The sequence below is a fragment of the Mercurialis annua genome, linkage group LG7, assembly GCF_937616625.2.
Source record: "Mercurialis annua linkage group LG7, ddMerAnnu1.2, whole genome shotgun sequence".
In the NCBI taxonomy this organism is placed as follows: domain Eukaryota; kingdom Viridiplantae; phylum Streptophyta; class Magnoliopsida; order Malpighiales; family Euphorbiaceae; genus Mercurialis; species Mercurialis annua.
This window is the reverse complement of record NC_065576.1, coordinates 42,376,476-42,400,996: the sequence shown is the minus strand read 5'-3', so window position 1 is coordinate 42,400,996 and position 24,521 is coordinate 42,376,476. Positions and strand designations below refer to the sequence as shown.

General features: G+C 31.1%; 2 protein-coding genes across 2 annotated transcripts; one reads left to right on the top strand and one right to left on the bottom strand.

The window, feature by feature from the left end:
• The first annotated feature begins 19,698 nt into the window (after positions 1 to 19,698).
• Positions 19,699 to 21,712, top strand: LOC126656205 (HMG1/2-like protein). The gene is made up of 7 exons (XM_050350719.2): positions 19,699 to 19,869; positions 20,291 to 20,407; positions 20,504 to 20,561; positions 20,982 to 21,026; positions 21,129 to 21,212; positions 21,301 to 21,387; positions 21,483 to 21,712. The coding sequence occupies exons 1-6, from the start codon at positions 19,826 to 19,828 to the stop codon at positions 21,385 to 21,387; spliced, it is 435 nt and encodes a 144-aa protein (XP_050206676.1). The 5' UTR covers positions 19,699 to 19,825; the 3' UTR covers positions 21,483 to 21,712.
• A 208-nt stretch (positions 21,713 to 21,920) lies between these two features.
• Positions 21,921 to 24,143, bottom strand: LOC126657445 (50S ribosomal protein L6, chloroplastic). Its single transcript, XM_050352135.2, has 3 exons — positions 24,021 to 24,143; positions 23,231 to 23,539; positions 21,921 to 22,372 (listed from the first exon to the last, which is right to left on the bottom strand). Exons 1-3 carry the CDS (start codon positions 24,053 to 24,055, stop codon positions 22,036 to 22,038), a joined length of 681 nt encoding a protein of 226 aa, XP_050208092.1. The 5' UTR covers positions 24,056 to 24,143; the 3' UTR covers positions 21,921 to 22,035.
• Between the last annotated feature and the right edge of the window lie 378 nt (positions 24,144 to 24,521).

Here is a 24,521-nt window from a genome sequence, read left to right as displayed (position 1 = left end):
ACTTCATAAATTATCTAATAATTTGAGATAAAGAGAGTAGTATTTTTATGCATGATTGACATTTTTCATTATAACATCCTTAAAGTTCTTAACTCATATGGTTTTGATTGAAACATATATAATGTATTGAACGTGGCTCGTTATGATATTAAAAATATTGCATTTTGTTTTGGGCATTTGTTGACGGAAAAAGTAAACAAAGATAAGGATGTGTAGCTTATAAAATTAATATTAAAAAGGCTCATTATTTTGATTCTCCATTATCCATTTAGCATTTTTATTCTTATTAGAAAACACTAGAAAAGTAAAATACCCAAATGCAATTAATACTTTAATATTAATAAAAAAATTATTTTAAAGTCTCTTTATTCTTTATATCTTTTTCTCAATATTTCTTTTTATATTTTTAGAAATATTTTTATAAATTTTTTCAGTTAACAGAAGTGCGGAGATATGGCGTACTTTCTATTACATCTCAAATATTATAAATGTTAGACAGTAAATTGTTAAGTCGTGTGTTCAAATGTTTTCACAAGCAATCATCCCTTTTTAATTATAAATAATTATATTACAACAGAGAAAAATAATATTTATTTTAATAGAACATTCACTTCCCAACAAATCATAATATATATTTAAAGTATACTGTAATTTTCAGCCTTTTGAATATATATCATACTAGAGTATCTCAGAATTATTTTTATATTATATTTTTAAATATAACTTCATTTATTTTTATTAATATTTACCTTTTCGAGTAATGGTAATTTATTTGGAAAAGATAGTAAAAATAATATTAAATATTAATATAAATATTGGTATATCTAGATAAAAAAGACTTTTCTATATATAATGAAATATATTGAATCGATAGAGATTTTATTTCAAACCCACTTTTATCCATGTAGAATGGGACGGCCTAAACAAGCTAGAGTTGAGCGTCAATCTAATTTTTTTTTTTTTTTTTTTGCCAAAGAGCGTCAATCTAATTAAGAGCTATCAATTGCATGTAAAATATTTTAAATCATCTTTTACTTTTTCAGTATTGGTTCTTAATTTGAAATTTAAAAATTAAAAACCACTTTATTCATCACAATATATTTTCCCCTTGGTACTAAAATTTATTTATATATTATTAAATCATACCATTATTATATAATTTTCTATCTATAGTCCACATATACCGTACATACCTAATACAGGCATCTTATATATTTTTAAGATGTCAATTATTTTCTACCGAATAATTATACTACTATATATTTTTGCATACATTCATTAGAATATTACTATTAATTTACTATTTTATTATATGGACTAATATAGTAATATATAGTTAACATGATTTTATATTATAATCATACACATTTAAAATAAATTATAATAAATAAAATAATTTTTATTATTTTATTACCACAAAATTAATAAACTAAATAATACTTTCCTATTTATATTACACCTATTTTTTTTTTTCGAAATGACTACACCTCAATTTATTATCGCATTATTTTGTAAGTTTCTGAAGTTTTGGACTACTTTTAAGAATCATCAATTATTATATATGATATGGTGAATCAAGTATACATCACATTCAATTTTTTTATGTATTTTTCTTTTCGGAGGCCAGATTACAATAATTTTCATTTTCTTTTAAAACATGAATCAAGTTGCAATATCCAATAAAGAAAATCTCACTTAACCTGATTTTATGCGTATTCGTAAAGAGTAGAGCTATTTTATCCGCCTCATTTTTACGGTTTTATGTCCCATTGTAGACATGTTTAAGATCCATTTTGAATAGATTCAAAACGAATTCAATAGAAAATGATTTTTCTATATATAAATTCAATTTTTTAATCTATTATCTAAATTTAGTTTATAAATTAAATTTATACGGTTTTTTAAAATTTCTCGAACCTATATAAAATGTTAGTTAAAATGAAAAGTTTAATAATAAATTTGAATTTAAATCTGAACCAAGCTTGATATTAAACTAAATGCCAAGAAAATTTAAGTGCCAAATGAAGATTATTTTAGGTGTTGAGTAATTGTTTTTATATATATATATATAAAAAAACAAAATATTTATTATTTTATATTTTTATCCACCTTACGTTTGCCATTGATCCCACATTTCCAAATATTTATCAGTTTACATGTCCCACTTGCATATTAGAATCTGACAACTATTATGACCCCCTAACTTTAGATTATAATTAATAACTCATGCATACATTTTTTAAAAGTGAAATTATTTAATTATTTCTCGTTAAATGTTAATGTCATCAAAAAATTCGATTGAGATAAATAAGATTCAATTTTATCTATAAACTTATTTTTAGTAGAAATTTCTCTAAAAATTAAAATAAATACCATCTGATGACAATAATTTTAAATAATTTATTGCATAATAATAATGATAATAAAATTATTAAAAATTAGTATAATATTTAAAAAAATAATCTATTTTATTAGTTATTAAGTATATTCAATTAAACATATAAAAAATAATAACAAAAAGTTACAATGTTATTATAAATGATAAAATAATTAAAAATATTATTAGAATGATTTACAATTAATAAATAATTATAATTAAAATAAAATTATTTTATAATTTTGAAGACTTGTTTTCAAAAGATCTTATAAATCATAACAATATTGGATTTACGGAATTCTATATTTTTTATCAAAATTAAATGTATAATAAAAAATTAAAAATAATTTCAATACTGCCATTAGTATCGACATGTGGTAGTCCATTTTATCTGCAGTGTTGGCGGCGTGTGGCAGCGATGTACCGTTACTGTTGTCAGTGTATTATTACAAATATGTTCTAAAGTAAAAATGTAAATTATAACGGTTTGATAGTTAATGTTTTTTATTATAATTTTATAAATTTTTTTATCAAATAACTAAAATTTAATTAATTGTTTTAAAAATATTAAATATAATTTTAAAGATTATGTGAATATTTCTTATTTCTTATTTATTAAATTATTAAAAAATTATTATTATTATATACTACTATATTCTTTTAATAATATTTTGATTCAACTTCACTTAATTATATTGTTTATGCCAATGCAATGCAAAATATTAAATTTTAATGATTGTACTTCTCGCCTTTTTATTTCTATTGATTATAATAGTATTTCTCATTTGAACACATTAAAATCTGAACACATTAATTATATATTTATTACTCCCTCCGTCCGGTTTAAGAAGGGAAATGAGTTTTGCACAAAGATTAATAAAATAAAATAATGTTTTATATGTCATGTCTACCCTCATTAATTAGTATAGTTTCTCCTAATAATAGAATAAATGTATTGTAAATTGAATTGTATTAAATGCATATTGAAATAATTAAAGGGATAAAAGTGGAAGTTCAATATAAATTGGCATAGGAAACACGATATGACCTTCTTAGATGGGACAAATAAAAATGGAATATGTCCCTTCTTAAACGGGACGGAGGGAGTATAATTTTTTCATCATTTTAATAAGGTGATATAACGTGATTGACTTGATTTACTAACGACATAATAAATTCTATCTATTTAAAAATTCCTCTTGTTTTAGTTTAAATTTTGAACTGAATTATTGATTAACTCCCGGATCTTATCACCTTTTTTTTTGGCCGTCCATTCGTTTTTCAGAATTTCGATGACTAATCTGGAGCCGACCCGTGTCACACAACTGGTATAGTGGGTGAGTTTGCCAGCGGAAATTTTTTACATTCACAAAGTTCAAATTCGAAAATTTATTTAAACGATATCAAAATCGTTTACCACTTGAACCAATTCTGGTGGTTATCACCTTTTTTTTAACAAGCCGTATCTCATCATTTACATGAAATGGAGTAATAAAAGTAACGGCTAAGAAGATGCTAGGTCATGGTGATATATTCAACAATCAATTGATAAATATTGCATTAGTTACTTTTACGAATAAAATTGTATTAGTTAGATGAAATTAAATAACAATTATTTATTTTTGTCACTATGTAATTTGGATACATAAGTTTATTTTATAAAAAAAAATTATGACATCAAACTACCCTACAAAACCTGCTTATACCGGCTCTCAATTAGAATAATAAACCGGGTCTAAAGGAATCATCTCAACTAATTGATGGACTTGCGCAAACTCTTCTTAACATATAGTTAAAGGACAAGACATTTGCTACCAAAATCAAATATTTATCTTAGGTTATACTGTTGACACTTGACAGAGTCTCTCTTTCCAACGGATGTAAACTTGCAAAATAACATTAGACTGCTGAGTGGATGGTGATTGTCCGATGAATATTCTGATACTTAATTTAATATTAAAATTAAAAAAATATTAATTATAATTCAAATTAGTCTATACATTTTTTTTTTTTTTTAACAGAATTAGTCTATACATAGACATTACTTAAATCTTTTTGGTAAGTATTAAAGAATATTTTGTAGAGTTTAAATAGAAAAAAAATATCTATTTAGCATATAAATCCAAATAGAAAAAAAACTGCTATTTGACATATAAATCTATTTAGAAACAAATCTGCTAAGTAGTGTTATATTTTTAAGGGTTAATTACATATAAAATCACCACCTTTACACGAAATTGCAAAAATAACACGACCTTTAAAACGTGTCAATTCAGGTCACTACCTTTCATTTCTTTTCAATAATAACACGGGCATATTTTTAGTGGCGTTTTTGCTGACGTGGCATGACACGTGGCACTTCCATCGAGTGTCCAAGTCAGCAAAATTTTATCAAAAAACGTGCCCGTGTTATTTTAGAAAAGATATGAAAGGTGGTGCCCTGAATTGCCACGTTTTAAAGGTCGTGTTATTTTTGCAATTTCGTGTAAAGGTTGTGATTTTATATATAATTAACCCTATTTTTAAATAGGGATGTGACTTCGAATATGAATGTCTTTTGTTCTTTCAAAAAATCCGGATCTTCCTAAATCTTCTTTATCATTGATAATATATTGAATAATAGCCATATTCTAGATTTTTGAATATCCGCATTTCGACTTGATTACTAAATCATATGAGATTCAGTCTTTTGCTTGTTTGAGCGTACTCGTATGTAGTAGGATTCGATTTTCCTTAGTCTGAACTTTTTTTTTGATAGGAAAGATCGAACTTTATTAATTAAACGATAATCATAACAAGTTCGTTGACAGGGAAAGGAACATTCCCGTCAGAGATACAATCTTTTCCAATAAAAACACCCCATTTGGCTAACGCATGTGCAACTTGGTTGCATTGTCTTCGAACGTGTTTGAACCGTGCATTACGATCTTCGACCAACGCCCTACAATCGTCTATAATCAATTGAATCGAGTCTATAGCGCTGTGGGGCTGATGAATTCTGTTGATAACAGAAGCTGCATCTGACTCGCAGTATAAGCATTCACCAGGGATTTCTGCTGCAACTTGGATACCAAACAGGACTGCTTGTGCTTCAGCAGCTTCCACATCTACCACTCCTCTTAATTGCTTCACCCCCCATCTGATAACAGCCCCATTTGAACTCCTACACACCGCGCTCACCACCGAAGCTTGGTTCCTTAACGAAACAGCGACGTCAGTATTCAATTTAATAGAGTTCAGTGGTGGAGGTTCCCATTCCAACGTGGAAACCGACCTGAGAGCCTTAGAGATACGATCTGAGCCTGCCTTATTGCCATGCATGCACGTAACACCTTTGAATAAAACCTCAGGAGCATGTCGTCTATTACCAAAGACAATGTTATTCCTATCAGTCCAGATTGTCCATAAACTCAAAATAAAGAGCTGAAGCTCATCGTCCTTGAGGGAGCTGAAAATCTGAGATAGCCAATCTGTCAAGTTGCTGCAATTAAAGCTGTCTACACGCATGTTAAGTGGGGATAACAACCACAGGCCCCTAACCTCATCGCAATCCTTGAGGGCATGCAGCTGAGATTCCTCCTTGACTCCGCATCTCGGGCACAGATTGGATAACTCGGGTAATCTCCGTGAAAGCTTTTCGTTGCATGGAAGAGCTTCGTGAAGGATTCGCCATAAGAAGTGGCGAATCTTAGGCTGAACGGGGCAGCGCCAAACTTTGTTCCACAAGCCATTGTCCGCATTATTGGAAGAAGAAGCAGTATTTCTACCCATAATTTTACAAGCTTGGTAATATCCGGATTTAACCGAATAAAACCCATTTTTATTTAGTGGCCAGAACAACTTATCTGGTGGCAAATTCCTGCTGATTGGAATTTTCAGGATGTTAGTGACATCAGCCGAACAAAAACATTCATTAAGCTTCGCAACATCCCAAAAACCGTCATTTGTCAAGAAGAAGCTAACTTTGCAACCCTCCGGAACGTTGGACGCACCCAACGGCTTCATGTAAGGAGCCGAAGTAATCCAGTTATCTTTGGCAGCATCAACTAACTCGTCATTGCCTATCCTCCATGCAAGACCTGAGTCGAGAACCCGTTTACCTTCCATAATGCTCTGCCACAAAAAGCTCGCTCCCCTTCTAGCCTTAGCATCCAGAAACTCCCTTCTTGGAAAATACTTGGCTTTTAACACCCTAGCACAAAGGGAATATGGATGTTGAATGAGTTTCCAGGCTTGTTTCGCTAGCATCGCCAGATTGAAAGCCCGGAGATTCCGAAATCCCAAACCACCCTCCTTTTTCGGCTTACAGATAGCGTTCCAACTGACCCAAGCAATTTTCTTTTGATCGTCAGTCCCGCTCCACCAAAACTTGGATATGATACCTCTCATTTCATTACAAAAAGAGATAGGGAGCGCAAAACAACTCATAATATAGGTCGGTATCGATTGAGCAATCGATTTTATGAGAACTTCTCGCCCCGCTTTCGATAAAAATCTCTCTTTCCACCCAAGGATTCTCTTGTGAAGCCGATCTCTGAGAAAGGCAAAAATAGGCTTCTTAGAGCGACCAATCAATGTAGGCATGCCAAGATACTTCTTGAAACGATCCACCACTCTGAACCCCAACAAATCTGACAACGCGACAATGTTATCCTGAGCAACTTTTGAACTGAAAAACATCTCAGACTTGTCGATATTGACAGTCTGACCAGAAGCTTGCTCATAGGTATTAATAATTTCTTTCAAAGCCTGTCCCTCCCTCATAGTCGCTTTGATAAATAGGACGCTGTCGTCAGCAAAAAGCAAGTGGCTAATGCGAGGGCCACCTCTGCAGGCCTTACCTCCTGAAATAACCTTATTCCGGACTCCCTTCCTAATGAGCGACGAAAAGCCCTCCGAGCACAGAAGGAATAGATAGGGGAGAGGGGATCACCTTGACGGAGACCCCGCTGAGGAAATAGGAGACCAAACGGCGCACCGTTTATCAGAAAAGTAAAAGAGACTGATGACACGCAAGCCATAACGAGTTTAATGAAATGAGAAGGAAAACCCATCTTCATCATAACTCGCTCAATAAAGCTCAACTCTACTCTGTCGTAGGCTTTGCTCATATCCAACTTAAGAGCAACCAAACCCGATTGGCCCTGTGACCGCTTAGCCATAGAATGAAAAATCTCAAAAGCAATCATAACATTGTCAGTAATAAGTCTACCTGGAACGAACGCACTTCGTGACTCATCAATAACATCTGCGAGAACCCTTTTAATTCTGTTAGCGAGGACCTTTGCCATTAATTTGTAAATAACATTACATAAACTGATCGGGCGAAGATCTTTCAATGTCTCCGGGGCAGCAGTTTTCGGGATCAAAGTTAAAAATGTGTGGTTTGCCCGTTCTGGCATAACTCCAGTAGATAGAAAATTAAGAACACAATTTATCACATCACGACCAACTACGTGCCAATAGGAATTGTAGAATAGAACATGCATTCCGTCAGGACCCGGAGCCTTCAATGGTCCCATTTGTTTCAGTGCTGCTACAACTTCCTCTTCTTTATACGCCTGTTGGAGTTCGTCTACTTGTTCGGTAGTTAGGGCTGAATCAATGCAATCGATAACACTTTCTTGATTAATAGGATCCGACGTAGTGAATAGCTGCTTATAATAAGCTTCAATCACAGCGTGAATTTCTGCTCCGTGTTTCCAATCTCCATTGTCATCCCGAATCCGTTGAATGAGGTTGTTTTTTTTATGATTAGACGCTTTATTATGAAATTTTTTTGTATTTCGGTCTCCTTCTCGTAACCAGTCAGCCCGAGATCGTTGCTTCCACATAATCTCTTCCTTATTAAGGATGTCATCAAGCTCCGCTGAAATTGCCGCCTCCCTCTCTAAATCACTCTGATTATCACTGTTTTGGATCAGTAGCAGCTCGGCCATTTTATCCTTTTTTTGCTTATTTATGTTGCCAAAATTAGAACAAGCCCTTGCCTTCAAGTTAGCTCCACAGTGAGTCCCGAGGTCCAGTTCAGTAGGCAAATCACACAGGACTCAGTTTATCATATTATTATGTGAAATTGAGTTGCCATTAGTAAATTTTACGAAAATACAATGAAAATATAGTGATAAATATAAATTATCCTTTCTCCCCCATAAAATAATATCCCGTTTGGACAAATATAATAATTAAAAAAATTGTTTAAAATTTATTATTTATTTTTTTATAATTTTTTAGATATACAAATAATATAGGCCAAACCATTTAAAAATAACAAACTTTTGCGATTTATGTCAGTTATAATCAAATCTTTTAAAATTGTTAAATATAAACTGTTTAGACAAATTGTGTTCCTTTTATAGCCAAATTTGAATCGAATCGATTTTCTTGCCAACATAAGAGCCATGTATATAAGATTAAAAAAGATATAATCACAATAAAATACCAAATCTTTGTGTGTTGTGTGTCACAATATAAGGTCTAATCACATTAAAAAACCGAACCATTTTAAAAATGGATATAAAAGGAACACAATTTGTCAAAATGAGTTATATTTACCAATTTTAAAAGGTTTGATCGTAACTGATATAAATCACACAAGTTTGATATTTTTTGGGTCTGGCTAATAATATATTAATGATTAATTCTTTTTATTGGTGCATTTTGCATTGGTATTGAATATAACATTCATTATATGTTGTATATGGCGTAGTTCATTTATTTGAGAATAACTTTGTACATTTACTAAGGATAAACAAGATTTTACATTTAAACAAAAGAAACTAGAAATGGCTTATCAATTCGGAATGAAGGAAGAAACTAAACAACATAAAATTAAATTGAAAAAATAAATATAAGATCGAATATCATGTTTTTAAAAACAATATGTCCTTACTGTCCTTACTTGAATGAAGTGTGCCTATATCTCCGAATGAAACGATTAGCAACGACAAAAAGCAGCACCGCTCAACTAACCGAAACCACAACTCTCTCTATCACAAAATAATGAAGCCAAAAGATGAAGAAGGGTGACGAACAAATATTCTTTCTTCTGCGTTGGAAGCTTATTTAAAGGCAAATGTTGTAATAATAATTTTTAATTAAAGAGACAAAGTTACTACAAACACCTAGAGATGTTACATAAGTTAAAAAAATGATAAATTTTTTTTGAGCAGAGCCACTTAGCTTTTGCATTGGGTTTGTGTATGCAAAAATTACCTTAAAATCTAAATATATAAACGCAATTGAGTTCGAATTTCGTACTTTACATGGTGTTTTAAATAAAATTTGCTCTCACCGGTATTTGAAGTGCTTATGTATTTTAAAATAAATAATCAACATAAACATTGATCAGCTAATCAGAATTACGTCTCATTTGTCAAACAATAATGAAATAGAAATATAAAGAGAATATGATTTTTTTTTTATTTTTTTTGTGTGATTTTTGGAAGCATATTTGGATACAAAAGTGGTGGTAACTCCTAAATAAGGGAAATGAAGTTGTTACAAACATTAATTGAAATGTTGTATAAGTTGAAAAGAAAAAGATAAAACATGAAATGTGATTTGTGCAAGGTTGTTTATTTTAGCGCTACATTCATGTATATATACAAGTTGCGGACATGCTCCCATATCCTTGAATCTAATGTTAATTTACACGCCTCTTACTTGTAAACATTTTGAAACTTTTTAATTTACTTGTTTACATCAAAATAAATAAAGATGCAAATCTATATAAATTAGTAATATGCTGTTATTTTTCTAATGAGTGACCTTTTAAAGATAAATACTCAGTTGTCATTTAACCATCTTAAACGTATAAATATATAGTTTTAATCTACTTACAATAAGACAGAAAAACCCATAAATTCAATTATAATGCTTGTCGGTTATATTTTTCTTCACAAAGGATAAAAACCATAAGATCAGACAATTGGTACTAAGTTTATGTTGCCTGAGTTTTATGTGAAACATGGTATCCAACATAAGACAATTTGTACCTATGCTCCTCAACAAAACAACACTATTGAGAGGAAATAACATCATACCCTCAATGTAGCAAGAACAATCAAGTTTCACTCTTATTTACTTTTATCTTTTTGGGGGCATTGTGTTTTACATGTTGCGTTTTTTATTAATAGGACTCCGTCACTTATTATATCAAATAAAACTCCAATTCAGTTACTTTTTGACATAGTACCTTTATTTTATCAAAAGATTTGGTTGTTTGTTCTTTATTGGAACTACTGATATACACATAAGTAAATTCGATAAAAAGGCAACAAAGTATGATTTTTTAGGTATCCCTTCTACCAACAAAGGTGTTGGAACAATTGCCCGTTGAAACATGAATTTTTGGAAAGGCTGAGTCACAGACTAGGTCGTTTTTTTTTAGAAGTTTCACGGCTCAGCTCGGAGATGCAAAGCTGGCTATCAACCACATCGTCCTTAGGATAAAACAGCCAAAAAATACTGTCACCACTACACTATGGTAACAACTCAATAACACTCAGTCGTATTGCTCAAGAATTGAATATAACACAAGACTGTATTTTCTATAACTCAGAGAAAAAACTTATTTATAACACAAGACTGTGTTTTCTTTATAACACAAAACTGTGTTTCTTTAACTAAAAAAACTTTATTTATAACACAAGACTGTGTTTTTTTTATAACACAAAACTCTGATTTCTTTAGAACACAAAACTGTGTTTCTTTAACTAATTTTTTTAACAAGACTGTGTTTTCTTTATAACACAAAATTGTGTTTCTTTAATTAAAAAAACTTTATTTATAACACAAGATTGTGTTTTCTTGAACTCAGAGGAAAAGCTCTGGTTTTTAATGTGTAAAACAAATAAGGAGGAAGTCTTAGTTTATAGGAAAGCTGGAGAGAACAAACCATTTTCTTTTTTCATGTGGAAAAAAAATGCAAACTTTAATTTTTTTTAAATGTTTCACACATTAGTGTGTTCACACACAACACACTAATGTCAACAATCCCCCACTTGAAAATTTAAAAAATATTTCTCGAGCAATTTCTGTATCAGTAAGATTGTGCATAAGCACAAGTATCTTGTGATTTGAACTTTTGCGTAATGAGTAAGATTCTGATTCAACAAGAGTGACTCGTATTCTTGAATTCTATCTCAGATATCAAACAACACACGAACTTTTCAATGAGTGTATTCAAAACCCGTGCATTTATGGCCTTGCACGTCTATTCAAGTTTAGTGAACGCTCTAGAAATTTCCCCTCAAATTTCACGGAAAACGGCCCCGCTTCCACATTCACAAAGGTGAAGTTATCAAGAGTACTCATGTAGCTAGGTACTCCACTCCATATGGAGTATAATTTTCATTAAGAGATTCTATTAACTCATTCTTTAATCGCTCCATGAGTCATGCTTGAATATTGCATGTTCTAACTCATATCATTTATAACTTGTTATAACCCATTGAACCTATTTCTTGGGATCTCCTTCAGTTAGGTCGGGTTGCCATCATGATTGACTCATTCTATAGGCAATAGTACCATTCATTTGAAAGTTTTATGGACTTTTTCTTTAGCTAATCCTTTGTTAAAGGATTTGTTAATTTATCATCAGTGTGTTCATGATCCACTCTAACAGTTATACTGTTCTTACGACATATATGTCGTTTCTTACCATTATATAGACAGTTCTCAATTTTTGCAATAGTCGCGGTACTATCGCTATGGATCAACACAAGTGGTATCTTTTTTTTTTCATAAAGGAATCTCATATAGCAGGATTATTAGCCATCATACTTCTTCACTAGTATTAGTTAGTGCTATTATTTCTAACTTCATCATAGATTGAGCCAAAATCGTTTGTTTCTTTAATTTCCAAGAAACAGCTCCTCCAACCATACTAAATATATAGTCGCTTATAGCTTTGGAATCATCTGATTTTATATTCCAATCTGCATCACTGTTTCCTTCAAGTACATCATGATGCGTTTGATAATGTAATCCAAGATTCATGGTTCTTTTAAGGTATCTCATGACCCTTTTAGTAGCATGCCAGGTCTACTAGTAAACCTGCACAATAATACAACTACATAAGCAATGTCGAGTCTAGTATAATCAGTGGCATACCGAAAGTTGCCAATAATGCACACATAATCAGACTGTCGTACACTATCATCAGTGTTCTTAAAAGGTTTTACACTTGGATCATAATGTGTACAAGCAGGTTTACAATCAAAGTAATTATATTTCTTTAGGATCTTCTTAACATAGTGAGATTGATCTAACGAAAATCCATGTTCACTCATAGTAATCTTTATACCGAGGATTACACTCGCTTCTGCAAGATCTTTCATATCAAAGTTGGCACACAACAATGATTTCACAGCCTTCACAACATGAATATTTGATACAAAGATCATCAAGTCATCAACGTATAAACATATGAAAGTACAAGCTCATTATCATATTTATAATAAATACATTTGTCACTTTCATTCACTTTAAAACCATTTAAGATGACAAGGTTATCAAATTTTTCATGCCAGTGCTTAAGTGCTCGTTTTAAACCATACATAGATTTGTCTAACTTACACAATTTCTGTTACTGACCATGTATCACAAAACCCTTAGGTTGGTTATGTATATTTCTTCTTCTAATTCACCATTCATAAATGCAGTCTTAACATCCATTTGGTGTATAACCAAATCAAATAGTGCAGTGATCAGTACTCTAGATGTTATTCTTGTAACAGGGTAATAGGCATCAAAGAAATCAACGTTTTCACGTTGTCTATAACCCTTAGCTACAAGTTTAGCTTTATATTTGTCAACTATGCCATCAGGTTTCAACTTCTTTTTTAAGATCCATTTACAACCTATGGTTTTGCAACCGGGAGGCATATTAGTCAAGTGCCATGTCTTATTGGACTCCAATAAATCCATCTCATCATTTATGGCTTCTTGCCACAAATCAGCATCTAAAGAAGTCAAAGATTCCTGGAGGTTCGTAGGATCCTCCTCTAAGGAATAGACATGGAAATAAGTTCCAAAGTCTTTCGAAATTCTAGCTCTTTTACTTCTTCTGATCTCTGGTTATGTATCATTAGTAATCTCATTATTCCTGGCCACATGAACATTACTAGATGATTCGCCCCCACTATTTCCTAATTTAAAAGGAAATTTTTGTTCATAAAAACCAGCACATCAGCATCCACAAATTCAATAATCACTCATACATTCAAGTCATAACATTTATAGGCTTTGCTATTGACTGCATATCAAATGAAAACACATTCATAGGCTCTGCTTGTTAATTTTATTCGTTTTGCATCAGGAATCCGTAAATAGACTAAACAGTCCTAAGTTCTCAAATAAGACAAATTTGATTACCTTTTCTTTAGGATCTCATAAGGTGAGATCTTACTGTTTGATTTAGGAACTCTGTTGAGTACATAACAAGCAGTCAGAAGCAACTCCAGAATTTAATAAAATAGACACTATAACTTCTGTAAATGTTCGACATTTTTCCTCGGCTTTGCCATTCATTTCAGGAGAATAAGGTGCTATTCTTTCATGTACTATACCATGCGAGTTATGAAAGTGTATAAACAACCTTTATACATATTCAGCACCTCTATCACTGCGAAATCTTTTAATTTTCTTATTGAATTAATATTCAATTTCTGTAACAAATAACTTGGACATGTCAAGTGCATAACTCTTATTTTTATCAAGTGCAGAAAAGTAAAATCAGAACAATCATTAATAAAAGTGATGAAATAACGTTTACTATTTCTAGTCAATGTTCCATGAAGTTATCATAATGAATTAAATCAAACGGAAACAAAAACACCACAGAAACACCATAAAAACACAAACAATTCGTTGTGTACGAAATCAGTAGCATAAACACCATGAAAACATAAGTAGCATTAAAACAAAAGAATGAAGAAAAGAACAATTATATGAATGATAGAACTATTATATTAACAAGAGATCAATGGATATATAATAATTTGTGTACAAAAAATCTAAAAAATCACAAAATCCTAAAAAAATATAGAAAATTAAAAAAAAAATCTGAAAACGCCGTCGAAAAATCTATTAAAAAACGTGGCAATAAAAAATTAGCGGAAGAAACGCGACAACGAAAAAATCGGTGGAAGAAATACAACAACGAAAAATCCACTAAAAAACGTGACTGCGATAAGATCACGAAGAAAAATTCACCGAAAGATGCGCGACGGCAAAACGGACGACGAAACAAAAAAACACGATGGTCAGAGAAAAAGAAGAAAGGAAAATAAAATTTGAGATGGAAAGAAATACAAAGAAAGAGAGAAATATAAGAGGAAGAAAAGTAGAGAGGAAAATTAAGAGAATATCGAGAAAAGAGAGAAAATGTAACGGCTATGAATGATAAAATGATCTAAAATGAGTTGAAACCTAATATATAATAAGTATTTTTGATACTAAGTTTCTAATTTAGATAAAGAGGAAAATTATAAAAATTTAGTTTGAAATTTAAAAATAGATGTTATATAAGTAATTTTTATTTTTTAATCAATAATTTTATTTTCTTTCAAATTCTTTTAGAAATAAATACTGACTTATGTAAATATTACACACTATTATAATTTTTTTATTTCTTACATAATTTTCATATCCAAACTTATGAAAATATTATATATTGTTGTTTGCACCGGTTGAGAAAATAATCGATGGACCCAAAATATGTCACAGTTCAGGACTTAGTGAAGAAGAGTTGAATGGGCTTATACGAAAATTCAGCCCACTAAAAGCTTTTATTTATTAATTTTAGCTTTTTTATTTTTTTAAATAAAAGATTAAATCTCATTAGGATTAGAACACTTGATTAGAGTTTGTTCCCAATAAATAGATAGGTTAATTGTATTATTATTTATCGATATATCATTAATCAAAATCAAAGTTCAGACTTTTTATCCTCAATCTCCGGATTGGATCTTAGTTCAAGAGTAGAATTGACATTAATCTCGCTTGGATTTCCAGATTTTCAGATTTATAAATCGAGCGACCGTAACGTCATTTGTACTGTTGGTTACATCATTTTAACTCAAGTTTCGTCATTCGAGTTTTGGGTTACGTTATCCGGATCCTGTTTACCTAATCCTGAAACCAACCGGTCAAAACATCAGTATCAAACGATACCCATCTATACATTTAAAAGTTTGAGCAAGGAATTATTTCCTTGCGGACAACTACTATATAGAATAATTGAAAAAAAAAATTAAATTAATTTTATCTGGTAATCTATATTTCTTTGGATAAGTCTAGTAAACTATATTAGTTAAACTAATACGCATTGATTTGATTAAAATAGTCAATATACTTATGCTTGATTTTAAATTTGATTTTTTATTTTAATCAAATCAAATAAAAAATATATTGAACTTTTGATTTTTTTTTTAACCGTAGATAGATTCATTGAAGAAAAGATCAAAGTACAAGAGTGAAAGCCATATAAAAACAAGTAACTATATGGTCTTTCAAAAACTATAATTCAACAACTAAATAAGAAACAATAAAAAATACAAGCAAAAGATAATAATCGAAAAAGAAAAAACTAAGCCAAATTCATGCTAAGATGCCAACATGGCGCACAACGATGACCAAAGTCCCGTTGGTACGGGGGTCTTAACTTGAATCTCGATCGATTATGTCGATAAACCGCTTGAATTCTTTAAAGCTTCAAACTTTTAACACATGTCCTTCAAGTTGAATCAAAAAGTTAGAAAATCACAAACTAATATAAAATAATAATAAAAAATATAATATTATAGAAAAACTTTAATATTTAAAGCTTCATAAATCATGAATCATCATCTAAACAAGAAATTTTGACATGCAAGGCTTGAAAAAAATTCTTTTTAAATGATAGATCTTTAACATGCAAAACAAACAATCTTGAAAAACAAGATTTTTCAAAAAGCTTTTAAATTAAAACCAACAAAAACACAAGAAACTCCATCTATGGAATAATTATTGAAAATAAAAGCTAATTAAAACTGAAAATAACATATAAAAAAAAGGCCAAAAACCACCTCCTCAAAGCTATGAAATTTGGGTTGTAGTTTAGAGAGAAGGAAGAGGGTTTTTTTTAGAGAGAAATAAAATATCAATCTTTTTAGGCTTAATTACTTAAAAACCACCCACCTTGAATTTTTTTTTCGTTTATACCCTGACCTAGGAAAAAATTCATTTATACCTTGACATTTGTGTTTATGTTTCATCTCTACCCCGAGGCACTAAATTAACCTCTTTTCATTTTAAAATAAAAATAAAATAGTCCTTCATTTAGAGAAAAATTCATTTCTAATTAAACTCTAATTAGCTTAGGTGTGAATAATTAGAGAAGAGAAAATATATTATTGAATCGAATGATGATAGATTGATTACAAGCATATATATATATATATATATATGTATATAACTAGAATAGTTCTAATCGAATAAGAACTTCTAAGGATATGAACCTTTAATCATAATAGGAGAAGGAGATATATTCCAATACTCCCCCTCAAGTTGGAGCATGAGGATCGATCATGCCCAGCTTGGACAATAACATAGTAACAATTCGACCATCAATAAGACTAAACTTGTGTTTAGGCCAATCGATAATTTTCAGTTTTAAGACTTGATGGTCTTCTTTAATATTTGCAGTTTAAGGACTTGCGTCGGTCCCAATTAATAATTTTCAGTTTTAAGACTTGATGGTCTCCTTCAATATTTGCAATTTAAGGACTTGCGTCGGTCCCAATCAATAATTGGACGAAGAACATTCTTCGTAGTTTTTGCCTTTCTGAGCCACCGGGCTAATTTTAAGACCCGAGTGATTCGAAGGGTGAAGATAACATGGAGACTTGAAGTGCAGCGGCGGCGGCGAGTATGGCGGCGGCAGCAACATCTTTCTTTTCCATATAAAGTAGAAAAAAAGAAAAAAAATAGAAAACAATAATAAACTAGTAACATATAAAAAAAATATCATTGGAGACTTGAAGTGTGGCGGCAGCGAGTATGGCGGCGGCGACATCTTTCTTGTCCATATAGAGTAGAAAAATTAAAAGAAGAAGAATACAAAACAGTAATATATAATAAGAAAACGAAAATTTAAAAGAGGTGTGAGGTGATTTTGGTTAAAAATAACCAAAATCACCTCCCTAAAATAATAAGATATGTGCGGAGATCAAGGATCAATTTTGCTCTGATACCATGTGAAATAATTAGAGAAGAGAAAATATATTATTGAATCTAATGATGATAGATTGATTACAAGCATATATATATATATATATATATATATATATATATATATATATATATATATATATATATATATATATATATATATATGTATATAATTAGAATAGTTCTAATCGAATAAGAATTTCTAAGGATATGAACCTTTAATCATAATAGGAGAAGGAGATATATTCCAATATTAGGTTAAAAATGAAGAACTATTTTAAACTTTTTTCTAAATAAAAACAGGTTAATTTAGTGCCTCGGGGTAGAGGTGAAACATAACTACATGCGTCAGGGTATAAATGAATGTTTTCTTAAGTCAGGATATAAACGAAAAAAAACTTCAAGGTGAGTGGTTTTTAAGTAATTAAGCCATCTTTTTAAGGTTATAGCTTTTGAATTTTAATCCAAAATGATATTAAACATATGAATTTCAATTACGATTTTTTTGTCAATTAACCAAAATAAGGAGCTATATTGTTGAAAGAGAGATACACCAGAGACGAGGCGTAAGCCCATAACAAGTCTATAGCCCACAACAGACTCACTACAAACCACCGTTTAGCAACAGCAAAATTAGGGGTGTACACGGATCCTGGATATCTCTTAAATCGAACTGAAAACTGCACCAAAAATATCCAGTACCGAAAAATATCTATTGAACATACTTTTTCCGAACCGAACCAAACTGAAAATTTTATTAGTACGGATCTGGATCTTTATAAATAACGTACCGAAAACTGAACCTAGCCGTACCAAACCGAAGTATCGAACTTATATTCGAACAACCGAAATTATATATATATATTATTTTAATTTAATTATTATATTCTATCAACTTTGAATTACTAAACATTAAAATTGTTTTATAAAATTATATAAATTTGTCAAGTATTTAATAATTATTAAAAATATTTTTTAAAAATTGATATGGACAGTTTACATATTCATTATTTTCATTATTGACCAAATTACATAGTTTTAACAAAAATAATATAGTTTAGCCTTGACAATAGATAAAAATACCCTTATCAAATAATCAAAAATTTAATATTAAATCTAATGATAATATACATGCTGTGCTCTTTTATTTTATTAATGATTATTTATTTGTGATAGTTGAAAAAAATAAATGATTAGCTAATTAATTTTAAAAGTCAAAATAATATATTATAATATAGTAGAGATCATATTTTAAATAAAACAATATCAGTGGTTCTAGTGATATTCGTACCGAATCGTACCGAAAAATAAAATCTCCGAATCGAACCGAACCGATTATTGGTATGGAATCGGAGATCCAATTTTCGATATCCCCGACTTTTGATTGGGTCCTGGAGATTTGTCAATTTCCGGATTCTCTCGAACCGTGCTCACCCCTAAGCAAAACAAGGAAGTTATAAATATTTTTTTATAATAAATATTACATTTTTCTCTTTTTTAGAGAATAATTATATATTTATTAAAAAATATATATTAGAATTGGATAATTTTACGGATGCGAATGAGATTAACTGATAATTAAGGTCTAAACATCAGGATGATTTAGTAATTATTGAAACTTGTTTGTAGTTTTACACTTAATTATTTCATACTAATTTTAATTTAAAAATAAAATAAAAACGAAAATGAAAATGAAAAGCAAAAGAACTCACGCATGTTTGCATGTCAAAGGCAAACAACGGTTTTGCACAGTGCAAGTAACTGCCTATACAAAACCACCAAAACTAATCCCACTCGCACCTAAATCCCACTCGCGTTAAAACACACATTTTTCAGAAACCCTTTGCTTAAAGCCGGCGAGTGTATAATACATATCCTTTCCGCGAGTACAGTTCTCACTCGTCTGTTCTCTGCTCTACTACTCTCTCAACATCACACACTCATGTCAAGCCTCTACACACTCTACTGCAAAATTCCATTTTCCCGCCAAAAGAATGAGTAAATTTCGTGGACGCGAAAATTTGATTCAAATTAATTTAATTTAACTTTGAAAACCGCAAGAAAAACACACTCTCATTTCGCTTATAAATACGCTACCAGGCCTTCATTTTCTTGTTTCTATGTTTTCTTCTCATTTTTCAAATTTTCTTACTGTTTTTCGAAGAAGCTTTTTCAAGTAATCCGTCTCTCTGATTTTCGAAATTTTCTCTGCTCTAACCTAATCAGATAGCCATGAAAGGACCTTTAAACGTTGTGGTTGCTCACAAGAAGCCTGAGTAAGCAATCTATGTCTCTGTTACTCGTTAATTTTTGTTTCACATTTTGATTTTGATTTTTTTTTGTGTGTATACGATTAGTAATGCCTGTTAACGGTTTGTTTGCTTATTTTTCGGTTTTGTTTTTGTTTTTGAAAACGCTTGTTTTCAGTTAACATTGTTTATAGAAATTTGCTTTGACTGTGATTAGATCGTGTGTTTTAAATGACATTTTGATTCGGTAGATAAACTGTAACTTACAAATTTGTGTTTAGATCTGTTTTTATTTTCATTTTGAGTTAATATATGCTTCATTAAGAGATTTAATCACGATTATCATTTTAAACATGAAAACTTATGGTAATGTTAATTTTAGTGCTGTTGTGACTCGCATTATTAGATTTTGCTTATTAATTTCTCTATATTTTTGGTGATTTTGAAGGATCATGAAGGCACGCAAAGCAGAGGCAAAGGCACCAAAGAAGAAGAACTCGGTTGCTAATAATACTAAGGATCCTAATGCTCCTAAACGTCCTGCTTCTGCTTTTTTTGTTTTCATGTAATATTTTAATTTTCTTTCATCTTCTGCTTCAAAGATTTTTAGATTCGCTTTTAATTGTTTTCTTCGAATTTTGGCTTAAATTTTACGGTGCAGGGAGGAGTTCAGGAAATACTTCAAGGAGAAGTTTCCTGATAACAAAGCAGTCGCCGCTGTAAGACATATATACTCTCTCATTCTTCTTGTTGATTGATTTGCTTATTTTGTTTCTGATTTCAATCTAATTATCTGCTTGTTTGTTTGGACTGTTTTTAAATTTACAACTGATCAAAAAATTTGTAAATAAAGTAGATGATCAATTGAGTATAGTAATTTAATCTATTTTAAAATAGGATTTTATGTTTTTAATTAATGATTAAGAATTTGAATCAACACTAATTTCAGGTGGTTGTGTTTTAATTTGAAATAATATTTTAATTTATCTAGGTGATCATTAAACAGAGATTAAGAGGATCTCTGTTAATGCGCTTGTTGACAGTAATTGACTTATGCTGTGTTTTTTTGTTAAGTGAAGCTACTGATTGCTAATGATCAAACATTGTAACTGAGATCTGTGTGTAAATCTTGCTTGCAGGTAGGGAAAGCAGGTGGTGAGAAGTGGAAATCTCTCACTGATGCGGTACGATATTTCTTACGTAATTTAAGCCATTTAATTCACTGTAATTCTTGTTCTATGTTATGTCTGTGTTGGTAAATAATTTAAATGGTGGAAATGTAACAGGAGAAAGCTCCATATGCTGAAAAGGCACTGAAGAGGAAAGCTGAGTATGAGACAGTTCTTGCAGCTTACAAGAAGCAGAAACTTGTATGTATATTCCTTCATATTTCAAAGTTTAATCCAGTCCTTGTCTAAGCGATTAATTTAACTGTGTTTTCTATTGAATAATAATTAGAATGGAAGCATCGAGAAGTCGGAGGAAGGATCTGAGAAATCGATTTCTGAAGTTCACAATGAGGAGGAGCAGGAAGCCAGCTCTTAGGTATTATCTCAACTCAGCCCTTTAATTATGCTTCATTCATTCACTCATTCTACTTTGTTTTATGGCTAATTTTTCTCATCATGTGTTTACTGCAGAGATGAAGTCCAAGAAAAAGCTCTGGTGGTGGGAGTTCTGTTCTGTACAGAGTTGGAAATGGGAACAGTAGTGGTGACAGTAGATATTATCAACATCTCATTTAATTAGTATATCAGTAGCTTAAGAAAACAATCTTTTTTAGTATCGTTCTTTATTGCTTCCACTATTTTTAAGTTCAAATCCAAGTTAATACTTGAACTGCAATTATGAAATACTACCAGTTTTATTAGCAGCATCTACTTTACTGCTGTTTTATTTTCATTTTTTGTTTCTTGAATTGCAATTCTGCAAATTACAATCATCAGCAACGTTAAAATTGAACAAAACAAGAACAGCTTTTTAGTTTAATGCGAAAATATATTTTACTCTTTGCAGAAGCGATAAAAGTGTCAGTTTTCCATCATTTGTTCATAGTGAAAGAAAAAAAGAAATAAAAATAAAAACAAAATGCTTGTCGATTTAACGAGTAGCTGAAATACATGGGGCTGATGCAAATAAATTAGAGTGGGGATTAACAGATTGACAAATTGATACAAAATTAAATAACAATAATCATTTCTTCTTGCCTGCTTTTCCTTCCTTTAATCTGATAACTTCATTGACATACCTGACACCTTTACCCTTGTATGGTTCAGGAGGTCTCCATTTCCTAACAGAAGCAGCAAATTGACCAATGTTGCACTTATCGTATCCGCTAATAATGATCCTGGTGTTTTCTTCCACTTTCACTTTTAGGTCATCAGGAATTGCCATTCGGACTGGGTGAGAGAATCCCAGACTTAATACCAAGTCTGTTCCTTCTACGGTGGCACGATAACCAACACCAACTAATTGAAGTCTCTTCTCAAATCCTTTGGAAACTCCCACCACCATGTTGTCTGTAAGTGTCCTGAACATTTTAAAAATTTCCATTGGCTGTGAGCAATTCAGTAGTATATGTCACTGGATTTAAATGAACTTTGACATATGAGGCTATTATAGCCGCAACAGTTAGTTAAATCAAAACAACCGATAGTATATTCTTCTGGATGACATTCTAATGAGGCGTCTTTGTTAGATTAAAGCAGTCTAAGCAAGTAGGGATCTTGTTTCGGAGATGAGGGCTAGGAAAGTAGGCCTAAACTCTAATTGTCTTCTTGCTCAGACTCTCGAAATCTGTTTCGTGTTTTATTAGACATGAAATTCACTGATAGGCATGTCAAACACATTACTTTCCTACAATCAAGAATATACCATAACAGTAGGAGCGTAAACGAGTCGGGCTACTCGCGATCCCCTCAAGCTCGAGCTGCTCGAGTTTCATCTCGAGCCAAGCCAAAGTATCAATTAAAGAGGCTCATCAGGCTCGCGAGCCTAAACAAGCCTCTTTACACACATAAATTAACAATTTATATATGTACTAGGTGGATATAATCTTAATTGGTTGAACTCTATGATTAGTCAAAATAATAATTAAATGCACGAAATATGATAAATGTGCAAGAACTATCTTTTTCTTTATTAAACTCGAATCGAGTTCGAACTCGAGTAGCTGGGATGTTGTTCGAGCTCAAGCTCGAGCATGAAAATTTAAGCCCATTCGAGCTCGAGCTTGGAATAACTCGGGCCTACCCCATTTACACCCCTACTTAACAGTCACTATTGAGTTTCCTTATTGCAAAGATGACACATGGCAAAAACATAATGAATTTTTTTTTTCCGGATAAATACATCATGAAATATTATCAAACTGGACAGAAGAGTTTACCTGAAAAGTCCATGCATTTGGTTGGCTCTTCTTGTTTCCAATGCCTTTTTTACTCTAATTAATCCATTTTCCTCTCTTTCAATCTTGATTTCTCGAGGATAACTTAATGAAAGCTCCCCCAACGGACCCTTAACTTGAACATCTTGGCCATTCAGCGCAAAGGTCACAGTGGAAGGCACCTCAATTGGCTGCTTACCTATTCGTGACTCCTTGCATTCTATAGTCTTCTTTGCAAAGCCAATTCGAGTTTGTGGAACAATAGGTACACAAATTCCATTTCTCTCACCCAAAAATACAGATCTCAGATGGCTGAAATATCATAGAAAGAACAATCAAACCAAGAACTAGGAATATAAAATCTATTAGCAAACAAATCCAATAGTCCAATTTAGCAAAATCCTCATTCTATCTCCATCAGAAGTCAATAATTTTTTGACAAGAAAAAAGAACAGCATTCACATGAACCAATTATGTGTAGTATAACTTAACAAAAAGAACTAATATATCCTTCTAGAAATTGTGAAAAATTGCATAAATTGAAAATGCAGCATAACTGAGTGAACTTAGTGTCACAGAACTAAATGTTCATAATCATATTAATTTCAAGAGCTTGACAAAAGAAAAGAAGACAAGGAAAAAAAATCCAAAATTTCAAAACCACCAAAAGTAATTTATATGTTATCAAATGAGCATTAACCAAATTGAAACAAGTACAGTTGTGTAATTGTATAGCATAAGAAATGATAAAGCATAAATTATAAAGAGTTAGGGTTAGGGTTAGGCATTTGACCTGGTATGAAAAGAGGAGGTAATTGAAGAAGCCATTATCACCACCAACAGCAGCTTTCAAAGAGCATTACTTTAAAATTCTAACGGAAGAAGAAGCCATTATCCCTATCCAAAACGACTGTTATCTAGTTTTATGGCTAAATGACCAAAAAGCCCTTATCTGAAAATTGGATTTTCACATGTTTACAGTAGCTAGAGCCTAGAAGGTGAAGCTTATTTTGGGCTTTTGTTTGGACTCAAGCCCACATGCTCAAGCTTGTGAAGTGACAAAATTCAGCTTTAATGCTTGGCATTCTTAATTCAAGCAATTTCTTTTCATTTTAAAAAGGACTTTGAACACCTAAAATATAAATTATTCGGTCAGTTTAATGCTTTAGCTTTCAGAAAGTATTTGGTTTAATTTTACTCTAATATTTAATTTTCTTTATAAATAAATTATGTTTTAATTTATAAATGAACTTTTTAGTATCATAAAAAGTAAATGAATAGTCAAAATGAAATG